General features: G+C 38.9%; 2 protein-coding genes across 2 annotated transcripts; one reads left to right on the top strand and one right to left on the bottom strand.

The window, feature by feature from the left end:
• Nucleotides 1-6,681: 6,681 nt before the first annotated feature.
• Nucleotides 6,682-13,061, top strand: acy3.2 (aspartoacylase (aminocyclase) 3, tandem duplicate 2). The gene is made up of 7 exons (XM_084379599.1): nucleotides 6,682-6,866; nucleotides 10,119-10,345; nucleotides 10,451-10,643; nucleotides 11,177-11,261; nucleotides 11,355-11,462; nucleotides 11,940-12,052; nucleotides 12,500-13,061. Exons 2-7 carry the CDS (start codon nucleotides 10,119-10,121, stop codon nucleotides 12,692-12,694), a joined length of 921 nt encoding a protein of 306 aa, XP_084235725.1. The 5' UTR covers nucleotides 6,682-6,866; the 3' UTR covers nucleotides 12,695-13,061.
• Nucleotides 13,062-13,596: 535 nt separating this feature from the next.
• On the bottom strand, nucleotides 13,597-17,757 carry LOC311251925 (claudin domain-containing protein 1-like). The gene is made up of 5 exons (XM_084344599.1): nucleotides 17,637-17,757; nucleotides 16,718-17,281; nucleotides 16,187-16,294; nucleotides 15,622-15,759; nucleotides 13,597-15,160 (listed from the first exon to the last, which is right to left on the bottom strand). The coding sequence occupies exons 2-5, from the start codon at nucleotides 17,007-17,009 to the stop codon at nucleotides 14,952-14,954; spliced, it is 747 nt and encodes a 248-aa protein (XP_084200725.1). The 5' UTR covers nucleotides 17,010-17,281; nucleotides 17,637-17,757; the 3' UTR covers nucleotides 13,597-14,951.
• Nucleotides 17,758-18,080: the final 323 nt, after the last annotated feature.

Raw genomic sequence — 18,080 nt, 5'->3', positions numbered from 1 at the left:
AACAAACTCTTCGTTTCCATGTCTGAATAAACTGAATAGACAAACTGACTTTAAAAGACAACACAATTTCATACTGTCTTACTTTGTTTATATGTGGCGGACCCTGCCACCTTTTTTAAGCTTCAAACAATGTTCTGGGGACACTGATAACAGCTTGTTTATTCACGTAAGGAAAAAATTAAAATATATTCTGATGATCTACGGATTTCTACTGAATATAATAATTTTAGAGATTTCTTTTTGTTATTTTACAGATTTTCCCTGTATTTTTGAAATACACAGAATATCCATAACATGACAAAAATGGACTTATGTAAAATAACATGACAAATCTCGAATTGTCTAACATAACTATCATGTGGTTACATATTTTATAATAATTTTAGAAGTGATCCAACATGTTTACTCTGCTTTGTGCTCAGAGACATTGCTGAACACAATGTAGGCTTCATTTGACTGACTGCTGTTAAAATGCTTTTGTCTCTGAACATCCAACCACACCACAGAGATCCCAAATCAGACTTCAAACTGCCTCACCGAGAAAATACAGTTGGTTTATTGGTTTTGTTCTCCTGCTGAGTAATTACTGCCAATTAGCTTCAAGTGTACCTGCTGAGCTTGTTTTTATGAGCTGCATGTGTGTTGTTTTACATCCATATTGTCATATCTGGTGTTTATAGTTTCACATCCCCTATAAAAACCATTTTCTGAACACATGCAGGTATTTTTGAGTGTATGGATCAGTCTTTTTCGAGAACACGAACACATGCAAGCTGTCGGAAACGACCACAAGAAGGTCAAAAAGTCTGCTTCCTCTCAGTAAGACCTCATTACCCAGAGGCCACCTCTTTTGGGCCACTCCCTGTCTCAAATGTCAGCATTCAAACCTGTTCTCAACAGGCCCCATCCCCTCATACTAAAAAGGTCACAAACAGCTTATAATATCATCAGCTGCATTAAAAATTATACCTCCTCTATTTCATATGAATAATTCAGGCTTCATTTAATCACAAGTGGGGGAACAGCAGGAGAGATGAGTGTGTCTCTGTCTGCTGTCTGATCTGTGAGCGATAGGGTGACGTTTGATCTGAGTGGAGCAAATTACAGTGACTGAAAAGTGGAGTGTAGTCCAGTCAATACAACCCTGTGGAGAAAAGTAAACTCGTAAAGATGTTCTACATCACTTTGCGTCCTTAACATCAGCAATTGGATAAAAATGTGAATGACATTCGTTTGAAACTGGATGGCTCCACCTCCTCCACCAGGCTGTTGCTGCGGTCTGCCTCCTACATGCAGAAAGATTAAACTTATCAGAGTCACCTACACTTGACACCGAGGTGAGAGGACTTTTAATGTCATAATGTAAATATCCAGCTCTTCTGTGTTTCTCTTCTAGGCTTTCATACAATGGGTTTGAAATAAAACAATTTATTACCGTTAAAAAGTATGAAGGAAGAGCTGTACTTCAGATGATTCTACAACCCAGACAGTAGAGTTTGACTACCAACCCCACAATAGGGATGTTCACAAGATGTTTGACAGTCGCCGCTGAGCGAAAACATATCCGTCAATTCAGCGTCTTTGCTGAAGTTGAAAACACTTCCACTGGAGAGACAGAAAGAACGTCCTTTAAATGTTCACTAGTGACGTCCTTACAGGGTTCAAAATCAAAGTTTTTACAATGTAATTTTAGACTCTTTTTAACTTTTGTTACAGACGTCTAAAGAACTTTTTATCCATGCAGCAAAAGTTACAGGGCAGACTCAAACCCTGGACCCTAACCAAGCCGGCCTGCACGAGGCATGCACTTTACCAGGTGAGCTTTTCATCTAGTATACTAAATGCCATGTTTTGGTCATCCAACCTAGGAAAATTAGCTGACTTGATGAAGGTTGGATGGAAGATGTTTTAAATTACATTGTCAAAACTTTAATCTTGAACCTTGTAAGGAAGGATGTCACTTGGACATCATGAGTGACCGTTGAAAAGACTTTAATTCTGGCTCTCCAGTGGAAGCCTTTTCAGCGTCGTCAAAGGCATTGAATTGACAGCTTTTGGATATGTTTTTGCTCAGTGGGTCCAAGAAGAAGAGTAAGGTCACTCCACTCTTACCTGACAAATTAAACTTTCATTTCACATCTAAAGGGAATCTGTTAAGAGACTGTTTATTGGGGAATTCAAATGAAAGTTAAAAGTGTGACAAGCAAACCTGTTCTCCCCTGCGTCAAGAGTATTTCCATTTTATGCTATTTCATATTGTCACTTAACGACATCTCAAAGGAAAATATTGTACTTATACTTCACTACATTTGTCAGACAGCTTTAGTTACTATTCACATTGCAGAGTAAGTTTTTAACATCATGTTTTTTAAGTTCATCATATGTTTAGCACGTCAAATATAATAAACCAAACAGTAAATAAAATTGTTCAAATCCATCTTGACCAACTACAATAGTAAAAATACATAAATACATTAGGAATAATAGTACAATATTAGAGTGAATAATAATAATGAACACTCACAGGGTCATTTTTCAGCAACATGAGTACTGTTACTGATACATTAAGTACATTTTGCATTGGTATTGCTACTTTCACGTATGAAAAGGAACTGAATACTTGTTGACATCGGAGGAGAAGCGAAATTCTCAAGACTGTTCCTACTACACCACACCAGGTATGTTTTTCTCTGTTTGTGTACTTTGTGTCCTGTTGTGAATCTATATTACATTTGTCAGTGGAAAGGTAGTTGTGTCTAAACCAGAAGAAAAGCTCTCCAGGGCTCCAGTCCTATATAATTGAATGGTTTGTCTCTTCCTCTGTCGGCTCATCAGAAGCAGTCAGGCAGTTTTATTGTTAAAACTTTTCTTTTTCACAGTGAGACACAAACTGGCATGAAACCAGTTATGGCCTGCCGCTAAAGTTGATGGTGAATCCCTCCGTGGAACAACACATATATTTCTGAAACATGACAATTCAACCGGCCTTGATGGGGGTTGCTAGCGCTAGGTGAGCCCAGGTGTGAATGGTTGTTAAGCTGTCTGGGGGAGGGAACCCTGTACTGCAATGTAGGTGGGTGATAAGTCATGTCTACGACACTATCACCCACCTACAATAACGCCTCTGAAACTCAGAGCTCACACGCGCATGTAGAGCGCATACCTCCTCTCAGGCCCAAGAGTAACCTTTAGTATTCACTCATACAGCCACCTAAATACACTTCATGATTTTCACCCATATCCTTTTTTCTCTGAGAAATTAACAAAAATGTTTTTTAAAATGGCCTATCTCACTATGCCAAAGAAAGGGAGAAAATAATACCTGTTGATGGGGTCTATTCTGGGCCGAGACCCATCCTCTAATCCCAGTTTTGTGGAAATATGTTCTGTAGTTTTTGTGTAATCCTGCTGACAAACCAACCAACAAATGCACACAGGTGAAAACATAACCTCATGGAGGAGGTAATGGAGGATATTTTGAGATAAACAAAACAAGCAACAAAACCTACCAGTCCTTACGCCACAACATTAACATCCACAGCTACAAACTGCAACACATACTGCACAGGAACCCATATTAAGTGGTACTAATAGTTTTGCTCAGTTACAATAATGAAAATGTTTATAGCACTCAGTGGTAGCATGGATCCAATCTGGGCACACAGAGAATTAATTCTTACATTTGCTATGATATCCACTGAGACGTCGACACACTGTTATCTGTCAGTGCTCAGTCTATTAACCTGATCCTCGAGTTCATGTTGACTACATTTTTTAGCATCTAAGCTAAATACATTATATAATACATCCAGGACATTATACAGTCAGTCAGAACACCAGGAGCTCAGCTAAAATATCAAAACACATGATCGTCCAGTAAGAGGCAAAAGGAACATGATGCACAAAATAATAATGAAGTCAGTTTAGCCCACAAAATGAAATCTGGTCATAAAGAATAACTGACTTTGCAGTTTGTATAGGTTGAGTCCTATATGTGGTTAAAAATGTGTCCACCAGTTTACATCTCCCTTCTTCAGAGGGAGTCTCAGGTAAATTATCGAGCGAGGCGTTAGGACACAGTTATATACAAAGGAAGTGTCGTGCTACACTTCAAACAAAATGCCGAGCCCATTAGTTACTCTTCTATAAATCCTCCACTGGGATGAATTATGCATTTGTTGATGGGCTTGAGAGCTTTTCCGCCATCTTCTGGCAGCAAACACGAGAGCAAAATGTGTGTGTGCACTTGTGTGAGTTCAAAGGGAATTAATGAATGGCCCTCCAAAATAAAACAATGACAAAATGTGACCTCTGTTTTGCATTAAAGTGTCATTGTAACTGTCAGGCTTTGTAATATTAATATATTTAACATGCAGAGCAATCTAAAGTTCGCCACATTTTTATTTCATCTTATCTCACGTCCAGGAGTTTTTGTTTTATCTTTTATTTATATTTATTTATCTACTTTAAATTGTAACTCCTTTATTTACTCCTGTGGTTGAATTATTTTACTAATTCGTCTTTTTATTGAGTTTACACTGTACACTGTAGAAAAGGCTCAGTGTACAGTGTACACCTCAGTGTATTCTCCAGTTAAAATAAAGGTTGAAAAAAATGAAATAAAATAAAGGTCCGATGTCAACAGGTTAGAGAGCAGAACAAAAACAGAAGTCTCCTCGCAGCAGCACTCTGGCAGTAAAGTTTTAATGATTTTCAGGCAGTCAAAGCTCGTTTGGGTTTATCTGAACTGAAATGAATCGGAGTGAAATGAAATCCACCAGATTTAATTGAACTGGCAGACAGAACGAGAGAGACAGAGTGAACGAGTGAGAGGAAGCAGCTTATGATCAAGTGACTGATCCGACAGGATTACATGTCTAAATGGAGCTCAGTACTTCACTTGAGAGATGTAGAGTGAGAGAGATGGAAGAGGCCGGCAGGGTTATTTGGAGGGGAAAGATACAAAGGTTGTGAGGTAATAAACATTTTAACATTTACTAGATGTTGGTGATTCCCAAACTAGGGTTCGGTCACAAGGTGTACAAGGAGAGGTCGCAGGATGGTTAATGGGACAGTACGTTCCTGTGTACAAATTTGATCTTTAAACTTAACTTGAATGTGAGAAGTAAACCTTTAAGTCTTGGACATTTATTCAAATGACATGAAATGTTTAGAGGTGAGAATTTGTGGATCATAAACTCATGACACCTGTGACAAGAGGTCACACGTAGACACGGCTTTATTTTAAAGGGTCACGAGCGAAAAATGGCAATGAGAACCACAGAACTGGATCATGAAAGACAAGTCAGGCTGCATTGTAATGTAATGAGATGAGCTGAAAAGTTGTTGTATATAAGTTATGTTGTGAGAGTAACTAAAGTTAAGCACCAAGAAAGAAAGTACAATATAACGGTTATATTGTTTTGTGTGTCTCCTTTTAAAGGCTACTTTGGCCAACTTCAACTGGACATATATAGTCTATAAAATATATAAGTATATAAATGTACAGTATACAACATGTTTGAATCTGATATGATTTGAATTCAATAATAGACAAGCAGAAAATCAGTTACTTATACATACATCTACTCATGTCTTATAAAAGAGGAATAAAAACTGTTTTAATGACCACCACCAAAACATTCCAGCCAATCCTACCACGTACCTCCCACAATGAATAAAACAATAATCATTAATGTTAATTATTCTATGATAAATCTGCCATTTCTACTTTATTGAAGTAGTTGGGAATTGTTTTAGTATTCCAGTTCAGAGGAGTGTTTAATGAAGCGAGATTACCAGTTAAACTCAGTGTATCATAGTAAATCAGGCTCATTATCAAAAACTTTTGTTTCAATAAGAAGATTTAAGTGAGAATGACCTGAGTTACCATGGAAACTGATCCCTCCAGACTACAGCCCGGTCTTGATAAGGTTAGCTTTCAGGATTAACTGCACAGTTTCACAGTCAGCATGTGTGCTTTTGAACGTTATTAAATGAAGGTAACAAACAACTTTGATTCATGGCTGTAGCCTTGTGGTAAGAAACATTTTCACCATTTCTTGTCTTTTTAAATGTCCCAAAAATAAAATTAAAGGTGCAGTATGTAGTTTTGGGGAAGATTTTTTTTTTTTTGTCAGAAGAGGTAAATCTTTTTTTTATGCCTTAACAAACATGTTTTCATGACAGAAAAACTGAATAAACAAACTGCTGTTCAGTGTTCTGGGGTCCTTGTTTTCCTCTGAGAACAGCTTATTCAGTTATGGAAAAAAAAATATGTCTGAGTTTGTATTATTACCTCATTTATACTGTAAATATAAAAATTCTGAGTTTGAATTTCTTCTATAAAACAACATCATGCCCCTTTACAGGACCACTACAAATTATTCCACGCATCAAAAATGCAAAGTGGAAAACATCTCTATCAGTAGATGCATTTACAACCCTTGTTGTTGTCTTGTGGTTCCTCTAAGTTGCCTCCCAGCCCACAGAGCACTCAGGGCGGCTCCTGCTGGTAGAAAACAACACGGAGCAAGTTCCTGATTCATCACCACACGTTTAAGTGCTTGAAATTTGAGCTGAAGAACATAGAGAGGAGGGCCGCCTGAAGGAGAAATAAACACAAGGAAGTAGGAGGGCCGGCTGTAACTGAAACAGTCTGGACCTATTGGTGGACGCGTTTGTGCTCGACTTGTCTGCACGTGTGTACAGTTAAAGGCTCGGACTGTGGAAGTAGCTTGTGCCTGTTATTGCTTTGCTTGCAGGGTTTGAAATAAAGCAGTGCTGTCCTGGTACAACTTCACTCTAAGTTCGAAGGTTGCTGAAGTTCAGTGAGCGTGGAGCAGGACTGAACTGTGGACAGAAAGGTAAGAAGACATGCAGCTGTGAACATTGTGTCTGGCATATGTGTTCATGCATTTTGTTAGTTGAAGTTGATTTAGATGTTTTGACATGTTTTTCTCTCTGAGCTGATCCTGTAAGTTGAGCAGTGCAGACTCGGACTTTGCTCCTCTGCAAGACATGAACAAATAGAGTAGTCAGCTGGTTGTAAAACTCTATCAAGGCAGCCTGCTGTAACTGAGACTGTCTCACAAACTTCTAAAAAAAATAATAATATGTCTCCTCTCTCCAAATTGACGTTTTGATGAGGACACACTGTGAGGTTTGGTCTGTTTTACTGTTGATATTGTATTGATATGTTGTTTGTGCAACAGAAAGACATTCCTACACATTGTCAGCGCTACGTTTATCAGAAATGAGATGTTTTCAGTAAACTTACTGCACACTGCCCATTTGATAAAGAGTTTATAACACAGTATTATGTAGTTGTAAGCAGATATGAGGATTTTTTAAGTGTGTATTAATGTGTTTAATAATACACAGTCCAACTACCTTCATTGAGCATCTCTGAGTATCTGGATAAGAGTTACACAAGCTTAATGTGTTTTTATTATTATCACTGCATGGCGTGTTACATATAGGCTATAGTAACAGAAACACATTAGTGCCAAGTCTGCCATAAAGCCAAAAAACAGAGCATAAAATTATACACTTCGTATGAGGCACACTGTTAAAGCGCACTCGCAACCATAAAGCAAAAAAAGGGTTGTTAAAAGTGAAATATCAATTTGTTCAGGCCTATATTACACTGTTAGGCTTTTAAACCATTTAGTCGTCATACACATGAAACTGAAAACTGAAATATGCATCCTCACTCACAGATCACTGCTCTTTCTAACAGAAAGATGGCGAGCCGACTCACTGACTGTAAAAGAGAACTTGCCACTAAAGTTGCACGTCACAACAAGTCATGTCCCGTGACGGCACAAAAATGAATTTATTACAAAAACAAACATATTAGAACATATTTTATTGGATCACTTGCAATATTTTTATATCTACAAGAAATATTTTTGCTATCAGACACGACAAGTGCCCCTACAGTGTGAGCCATTAAAGGTCAGATGTCAATATTTTCCAACTAATATAATGATTGAAAGGCGGTTTGGCTGTGTTTGACATGCTTAATAGTGTCACTATCACATTTCACGTAAAACAGGTCTCATAATGAGAGTAGCGTGTGCTCTGTGCCACTGGCTACACGCCTCTCCAGGATCACATGAGCGCTTGACTGTTCTGCTCCTTGCTTCACACAGACACCAATATTACTGCACTTTTACTTTATTCAACATTTACTCTACTACTTTTCATTATTATTATTATCATCATATACAATATAATGTTTACTACCATGTGTATTATTGTGTTGATTATCAGATGTATTACTCTTTTTCTTCTTTTTCTTCTTTTTTTTGGGGAGCAATCTCTGGCACAACAATTTCCTTCTTCCTTTCCTAACTCAGTTTTTCCCATTGCATATCAGAGTATGACAGGGACAAAACAACTGGAGTGTATCAGCACTGAAGCTTTCTGTAACTGAGAAGTAGGCTGAAGTGTCTTGAAGGCATTTGTTAGTCATTCACACAACATCCCCGTATACTGTTGGAGCAACAATTTACTTGCTACATGTTGACTAATCACGTTTATTATTTATTGTCAGAGAGGATATACATGTGCAGGGTACAAGCTATGTGTCAAATCCTTTTTTGTAGGTGTATAAATGGCTTTTAAGGTTTTTATTAGGTTAGTTAGGACAGTGACTGAGTTTCCTGCATAAGTCGGGGCCTCCATCAACAGATGTGTGATCCCCTGAGGTTTTTAGTGTTGACCTTGGGGGGTGAACAGCGTCAAGAGAGGATCAAAGAAGCCCTCTCAACAGTATGTTGACTAAAACTATGAAAATAGGCCATTTAATTCTGGTCTCTCTTCACTGGCTTCCCATTAAATAAGACCCTAACCTGCTATAGTTTTTTAGGGAGAGGAGAAACTCTTTCTCACCCTCAAATATTCAAACGTTTACCCTTTTTTCAAACAATATTTTTGGATGTCGATGTTAGAGTTGGGTGGTCTTCTGCTTTGACGCTGCGGTGTACAAGCATAAACCAGTTTAAATCTAAATATAATATTAATTGACTGAACCTTTGAGCATTTCCCATTTTTAAAAGTTCTGGCTAATTAAGAAGAGACAAGAAGAAGCTCTCAGCGATAGTAGCCCTTCAACATTAAATGTAGGGGACAAGAACTTGAAAACACCAGACCGAGATTCAGCTTCTTTTTGGTCTCACTCACACATGTTCCCTCACAAATTAGGCTGTGGCCAGAAATTAAAGACCTTCATCCCTGTCAGCGATTATTATGTGAATAATGCAACCATAAGAAGCACTTCAGGTTTATGACTTCCACTGGCAAACAGAGAAACAAAGCTCAGGATAGTTTCTATCTGTGTCTCTCCTTGAGTTGCAACACCTATAGTTAAACATCTTTACAGCCTGTGACTCATTTAGTGAACCGTCCTTTCTATTAACAATAGTAAGGACAGCTCAGTAAATGGGCAACAACAGTTTGTTTTGCTCAGGAGGTTGTCTGTGCAATGATTCACAGAAAAGCATGCCTAAAGTCTAATGCTGTTTTTACATCTACATACAATATTTATATAGGGGTTAACCTATCCACTGGGATCTCCCTTAAAGTCTGGGTCAGTGACTTATTAAAATAAATGACTCACTGACTGTCACCCTGCAACACTTTCGCCCATTTCACCCCAGTTTCTGACCAGAGACTCAACCTGTAGTCACAGGTTAAACGTGTTTTTGCAGACTTCATGAATATCTCCCTTAACCTGCTGAGAGGTCAGACAGAGGAAAAACTTCTGTAAGGGAAATTCTCCTTGTTGAAGTTTTCGAGTTTCTAATTCTCTGAAGAATTACAAACTCTGTGTGATGAATTAGATCTCTTTAAAACGTGCAGCATGGAGAGAAGACCCAAGCAGACTGTTCTCTGGAGATTTCCAGATTGTCTTCGATTATATACTGTCAGGTAGCAACAGGACATCAGATGCAGACCTCATGACATCGTTTATCATGCCTTCTTAACCCTAACTCCCCACACCTCAGACGAAGAGAATCGCCCCTCGTTTGAATTCCTGACATGCTCTAATCCATACATTGATTGTTGAATCTAAAAAATGTTTAATTCCCACATTTCTTACCTAACGACAGATGGAACGCGTCTCTTTCCCGCCGCTGTCCCGTGTTGCCATTTGCGGCGGCACCCACGGAAATGAGATGTCAGGGGTGTACATGGTGAGAGAAATGCAGAAACAGAAGGTAGATCGGGCCGGATCTGTTTCTATAACCACCGTCCTATCGAACCCACGCGCTGTGGATGTTTGCAGAAGATACATAGACCAAGATCTCAATCGCTGTTTCACAGATGCCTTGTTGAGGTAGGTTGAAAAGAGGAAAGTTGCACCAAAATACTCCTTATTGTAAACACGAAATACAACTGAAAACAGTTATTAGAAAACTCTATTACTTCTCCTGGCTTCCAGTGCCCCCGTGACAGAGTCTACATCCTATGAGCTGAGGCGAGCGCGAGAGCTGAATGCTCAGCTGGGGCCCAAAGGAAGCCAAGAGGCCGTGGATCTACTCTGTGATATCCACAACACCACTGCCAACATGGGCCTGTGCCTCATGTTATACTCTGTAGACTACATCACCCTGCACATTTACAAATACATACAGGTAAGAGCTCAGTCATCAGACAAATACCTTTGGGGTTTGACTTCATTGATTTTGACTGATGCCATAGATCTCATCTTCAACTCAAAGTAAGTTTAACAAACAATATCTTAGATTTTTTTAAAGAATTGTAACCAAGATATGTTTCCCAGCAGTCCACAACCATGCTAACAGCTGTATGAGGCTGCACGGTGTTTTGACACTAAATGCTAACATGCTGATGTTAAGCAGGTAAAAGGTGAACTATGCTCAGGGGCAGTGGGTGAAGTAGGCTTGAGAAGTCCCAGCCTTTCCTAAATGTACTGTTTTAATCACATACAGTAACATGCAGGTCGCAGTTATATCCTAGAGATGATCCACAGATCCGATGGCTCGTGGCCCCTGTGCGCACAAGGCACAGCAGCCTAACTTCATTGATTATTCAAGTCTCTCGACAGATTCATACAGTGACATTGTTTAAATAAAGAGGCTGCATTAAAGAAAATACTCTGAGCACCAGGATAAATCTTTGTTGTCCAACCTTTGTTGGTTTTCAGAGCAAGATGCCTGTGAGAGCAATCCAGCTAGATATACCCCTTTCTGATGCTTTTTCCTTTGAGTCAGTGGGCAAACATGGCTTTGGTAAGTGTGTGAATCTTTCTGTCTACATCTGTAGAAAAGTATCTTTTTCTAAGTTGATGCGGATGTTTCACCTGTTCCTCTTGTTCTCTGCAGCGATAGAGGTCGGCCCTCAACCCAACGGTGTGGTCAGAGCTGATATCTTTAACATAGTGAAGGAGGCAGTGGATCTCACAATAGAGTGGCTTCAGGCATTCAATTCTGGTAAAAAAACAACTACTGTACCGTATCTAAAGGGACAGATGCCCCTGTCCTGTCAATTAAAGTCCAAGAATCAAGCTTTTGCTAATCTGGGTCCTAGACTATGGAACAGTCTCCCTCTTTGTGTAAATTCAGCAAACTCTGTTGAGTGTTTTAAATCTCATCTCGTAATTTTGCTTCCTAATGCTTTTTATTGTTTAATTCGCCCTGGTTTTAAAAAGTTTTACATATATACAGTTTTATTTAATTGCTGATTTTTAGTAGTATGTAGCCGTGAAGATGGTTTTGGCTTTGCAATGCCTGCCTCTGAGATTTCTGTCCCCACCAAAGTAAAATGGAGGCAGCACAATTCTGGGAAGCTGGTGTCTCAAAACGATACGTGATTAAATATATTTATAATTTGGTTGAACTTAAATGACCCTCATAACGTGGCCTTCCTTGACTACAGCATTAATTCCTCACACTGTCCTTTGCTTACAGGAAGTACTTTTGAGGGAGGTGAAGTGGAAGCATACACTTTGGAGAAGAGTGTAGACTACCCAAGGGATCCTACAACCAATGAGATTACTGCTGCCATACACCCCCAGCTGCAGGTATGCTAGGAAGAACAATTGCCAGAAACATATTTAAGTGTACAGTGAGCTATAAAACGAGAAAGTTTGTCGCCAGGCGGAGTTGTGGTGTGTTCTTACCAGGCTGGCATGTTGAAAAAGCATGGACAAGGATGCTACAACAACCCGGCAGCAGCTGGCAAAAGAACAGAGAAACTCAGATTACAACACACAAAGATGGAGAGCGTTGTCACTCTCTGTTCAGGACGCCATTACTTCACTATTTCATTACATGGCAAATAGTTGCTTGCTGCTATATTAATGTTAAAAATATATACTTAACCTTTAAACAACATTTTCACATTCAAATTTACATGCAGGAATCCATAAAGAAAGAAACCTGATTTAGAAATTTAAACTCCACATTTCATTCAAAAGCTGCCCTGGTGCTTCATAACTCACCTGTTGTTGTTCTCTGTCGTCCTCCAGGATAACGACTTCAAGCTTCTCCGACCAGGCGACCCCATGTTCCTGACATTTTCTGGAGAGACGGTGAAGCACGAAGGAGAAGAAATGTACCCGTTCTTTATAAATGAATGTGCCTACTACGAGAAGAAGATTGCTTTCCATTTAGCCAAGAAGACCACTCTGACCTTTCCGTCCGTAAGTGTGAAAAAGGACTGAGAGAGGAGACAGAGTGAGCCCAATATATCTGATGTAGAGATTTTGAATTATGACGCACACTTCTTGTAAAATCATGTTTTAATCATTTCAAATGAGGAAATGAGACTTATGCAATGAATCAACACTATGATCAGCTCATTATACTGTATGGAATTCAAATACAGCAGTTGTGCAACAGTACTTCCTCTGTGAGGCTTTAACAGAGGCTCGGGTTTCATAGAAGAGTTGATTTTGTACTTGAATGAATGGTATTGCACAGGTGTACAACCGTATATGAACTAGACCTTGATTTTTTCTTTCTTTTTTTGCACTGTGGCAATGATGCAAAACACCATGTTTGAATAAATGGAAAGGTGGATAACATGAAGTATTAGATGGTGTGTTTTGATTTGATCTCTAGGAGAGTTTACAAAAACTGAACAAGTGTTCACTCGCTAAAAAGAAAGAAATGTTCCTAAAACCATTTGATTAGGGAAAGAGAGGCTTATGGTTAAAGCTATTTATTTTGAAAGTAATGCAGTTACAATTTCAAGCAGTTTTCAAGCACTTTATCCAAAGTCCAAGCACTTTTCGGTCCTTGACCGTTTTTACATCTACAACACCACACTAGCACTTTCAAGGATTTCAAGCAGCCATACGTACCTGCTTGGTACGTGCGGCAGATTCTACTGATAGAGATATTATCGTTATCATGAATTATTTTGGCCACGATAATCTTGCAGTGAAAATTATGATACTGTGAGAGCCCTAAACACAATGTGGGATAACGTCATCAATTTTGCAGCAATTTTGTCATGGACCAAAGTAACGTTTTGCTTTCCCAGAGCCACATCGCTAATGTGGCTAAAAATATCAATAGCAAAGCAGAGGATCAAACAAATACACAAAGCCAACAACAGAAGTAGGCAAATGTCAAATTTATTAATACAGAAACGAGTACAGTGTGCTTCAGAAAACATAAAAACATTTACAAAAGCTGGAGTGTGTACACATCAGACGTGTAACAAAACATTGTGACACAAAAACATCACAACTCGTATTCTGGTGCCAAGACATGAGTCATTTTGGAATTTGACACGAAAAATGATTTCATTTTCTACACAAATGTGTAAAGACGTAGATTCATGAGCACATACAAATTAAGTTTTTGTAAAGTCAATTGCTATTCAAAATAGTCTGACTGTGGAGTATCACCAACAAACATTTACAAGACTTTAAATGGTGCAAAAACCTGTATTTGGCTGTCAAACCAGTCAGTGAACCGACTGACAAATCTCTAAAGGAACAGAGAACTGTAACCAGGATTAGAAAAACCTTTTAAATATCTTAAAGCAGTGAAACTTCACTGTAACAAGTGTAAAATGACAGTAGTATATTTCAGGAGTGAAACATTTGAATTTAAATGTTAGGAAGAAGTCACAGGTTTAGAGTGACATCAAATCGATTCAGTTTTTAAACAAACTGCATTAATAAATATTAAATCTATATGTGACGGGTGACAATGGGAGATGAGTGGTTACATATTTAGTGAGTGACATTTACTGACATTTAGTCAACACATACCACAGAAAGAAATCAACAATTACCACAGATTATAGGAATGTCAGCAAAAAAGGCATGCACAGCAAAGGCTCGATATTTAAGATTACACAAAAATAGAGTCAAACCGAAAACATCAAAATCAAACAAATCAAAAATAGGCTTGTGTGACATTTTTCATGCACTAACAAAGAAAGCTACCCAGGCTTAAATAACTGCAGGTCGGAAATTTGTGTCAGTGCAAGTTTATAATCTATAACTGATTTGAAGGCAATGTGGTGAGCAGCTTCAGAAGCAATGGCAACAAAAAAGAAGGCAATAAAGTAATGCACACCAACAAAGTAAACACCAGAAATTACAAATCATCCATAAGATCAGGGTGTTAACAACATTTAAGATCATGCTTTGGGTAAAATACAGATAAAATATTCTAAAACCAAAAAAAAGGCAAAATAAGACAACTCAAAAATATTAAAACCTCTATTTATGAGCACTTATGATGATAGCTGCAAACTGGTTTAGTTTATTCCTGCCTTTCAGTTTGTGATATCTTGTTTTGTGTATTGTTATCTAAAAATGTTACAGAGGAAGTGAGTTACAACCAGTACAGTCACTTCAATTTACATCCTGTCTTAACCATGTTTTTTTTATTTTTTTTTTAAGACAGTCCTCTGACCAGTTGGCTGTTTTAGGGTAAATTGTTGTAGTAGTCTCTCTTTTAGGCTACTCTGTAAGCGGTCACACGGGTGTAGTTTTTGCTGTGACTCCGAGCCGCCCACAGGAACAAAGCAGCTGCCATCATCTGCAGAGGGACGGAGATGAGTGCGAGGTAGAGGGACCACCCCAGCGAGCCCTCCACCCCTTTTTGTTTTGGGAGCAAGTCCACTCCGGCCAGGAAACAGCAGACGGTACCAAGAGAGCACAGACCTGATGAGGAGAGGAGAGGAGAGGCATAAAACATGAAAACACACATAAACACAAATGTGTTGTGTCCAAGAAACAAAATTATTTCCAATGTAAGCTCATACAACAGCGAGTCAGTCAGTCAGGATACTCCAATGCCATATTTTTAAGCATCAACGCAGATCATCGCCACCAGGAAACCAAAAGATTTTACATAATGGCTCCCCTGATCGGCACATCCCAGGACGTTAATGGTGTCAACTGACACAGGTAAATTAGGCAGCACCAGCCAGACATGTATTTTAATGTCAGCCGTTATTTCTTGATGCAAAGCAGAACTTCTGCCTTTGCCTGCCCCTCGAAAGTGATTTAAGTTTTCATGTTGACATAATTGAGCACTAAATCCAAATGTTCCTTAAAGAAACCTATAGGTAACATAACAGACGACATACTAATTTTACTGTGTGTATGTATTTTTCTCTCACCTGTGAGTACATGGAGCACTCCCACACCCAAGGTGGGGGTGAAGCTGCGGCACAGGCAGGCGCAGACCCCAACAAGGCCGCTGAGGAACACCAAAGCCAGAGACACCAAGGGCAGGAGAAACTGACTCCTCCACAAGTCTGAAAAAAAAGAGAAAATTTACTAAAGAAAACTCTTTAAATCTGTGTACAAAAACATAACCTGATGTTCAAGATGGTAGACGCATGCTGAGATGGTGAAGGGAGCAAGATGGTCACACAAACCTTTCAGGCATTTTGACTGGAGACTAACCTACAACTCAGTCCAGCTAAACATCACTTCACAATAGTTTGTACTGTCTGAATCGGATATGTTAACACCATCTATTATTGCTACCAATAATTCAAGATTTTAAATTTTAAATATCCCATACCTAAAATGGTCTATTGAGCATTAGTAACCATTAACAGATGACAGATAAATGACACTGTGACATTAAGTTCACAACCTGTGGTAGTGGTTTAAAATTGAACTTAAACACATCCTCATGTAATCTACAGACACACAGGGGGAAAAGGGTAGACTCACATGTTCTCAGCAGGTCTTCTTCTTCACTGTTGGGGGTTGAGTTTTTGTACTTTGGCCTAAACTGCTGAGGAAGCGTGAAGCTCACACACCGTGTCTCCATTTTCGGATCTAAAGTCAGAAACAGAGAGCACAAAGTCAATCGAGATGTCATCATTCATCAGCATCATCAGTCCCAAGATGTGATGCAAGGTTATATATGATGCTCTGAAAATAACATTGACATTCATACTGTTTTGCATCATTGTTTTAAATCGTTATATTCTGTTTGACATCTGCTGTATATCAGTGAAGTTAAAGAAACTTGTCTTTATTGCTTCCACATTTTAACAAATGCAAAATGCAGTCACTTCAATCGCATTTTCCTGTAATGTAGTCAGGCGTGTCTGTTTTAAAGTTTGTGATCTTAACTCAAATGTAAAAAAACAGCCAGCATAAGTTGTCTTCATAACATGAGCTTATGAGATGTGAAATGAAATAAAGACACATTTGTGAAAGCTGCTCAGATGTAATATTATTAACAGGAAGTCATACCTGGCTCTTTGAACCAGTGTGACTGGCTGGGCTGTGGCACCTGGATGCACCGCCACCACAGTCCCAGGGTGCCGTTCAGGCGGAACATGGTGTCACTGTAAGTCTTCTCATCAAACTCTCCATCGATGAATTCATCGATGAGCTTTGAGACATTGATCGCCTCACGTTTAAGGGCTGGACTGCTGTACTGGTACCAGTGCTGGGTTCCCACAGCCACAGAGAGGTAGACTGTGGCCAGCAGGCTCAGCACCGAGCCGATGACCAGAGCTGTGGCATAGCGGTTGTCTACCATGGTCTATATATTGAGGCAGCTCGTTTTACAGGTGTTTACAAAGAGAAGCTGCTCTGCATACAAAAAATAAATGCAAATGCAGTTTGGCTTTCACAGTGTGATGAAGCCTGAGATGTATGGTTAAAAATTATATTTCCGCTTAGTGTTCAGGCACCACGGCATGTCTGTTAACTCTTGTCAGGTGTCAGAGTACCATAACATTGTACTCTATTCAGTCTTATGGCCACTGTGCTGCATACTGCGCAATGTCCCAAACACAGAGGTGTCACAACCTGCCGAGGGAGCAAAGAAACACACAGGTTACTGTTCAGCTAATTTGAAGTGCTAAGTGCTTTGTTACATCTTGTTTACCTGCTTCTTTTAACTTTACACAAAACAACACTAAGATGACAACACGTGTTAGCGAGTGAGGATCGTTACAGCTAACAGTTTCACATAGCTAATAATAATAATAATAATAATAATAATAATAATAACAACAACAACAAAGCCAGCTTCTTCAAATGTGCAACATCCTACTAGCTAGCTAATGCTAATCATAGCTAGCTACACCTGCTAACCGGATAACTATCGAGACATTTAACTGACGACTAAAAGTTAAATATTTGGTTCAGTGTTTTTCTTTACCTCATCGTGGGGAGAAAAAAAACGTCCTGTTATTGGCGTTATTTCGTCGGTTCGTTACATTTTTAGCAGGCCTCCGCCCTCTTCTTCTATGCTACGTTAAGTTTTCTTCTTCGTTGTAATATTTAACGGCAGCTGGCAACCAGTGCGATAAGTGCACTACCGCCATCTGGTGCTTCGGAGTGCGGACGAAATACCAAACTGTACCTGTTTGTGTAATAAAAGTCAAAGATTTTTCTTTTTTAAATGACATACATAGTAACGATAATTTATTAATTTTATTTAGGCTAATTAATTATTAATTTATATTATACTAAATTCCAGAATAATCTAATATAGACCTGTACAGTATAAACAGGGCAGATTAAATCGTCCGAAGCACATGTGAGCAGATGTCAGATATATCACACATATTTCAGTATCAGCTGATAATGTACAGCCCTCTTG

Source organism: Pagrus pagrus, assembly GCF_965226575.1.
Source record: "Pagrus pagrus genome assembly, chromosome: 2".
Classification (NCBI taxonomy): Eukaryota; Metazoa; Chordata; class Actinopteri; order Spariformes; family Sparidae; genus Pagrus; species Pagrus pagrus.
This window is presented reverse-complemented; position numbering and strand designations above follow the sequence as displayed.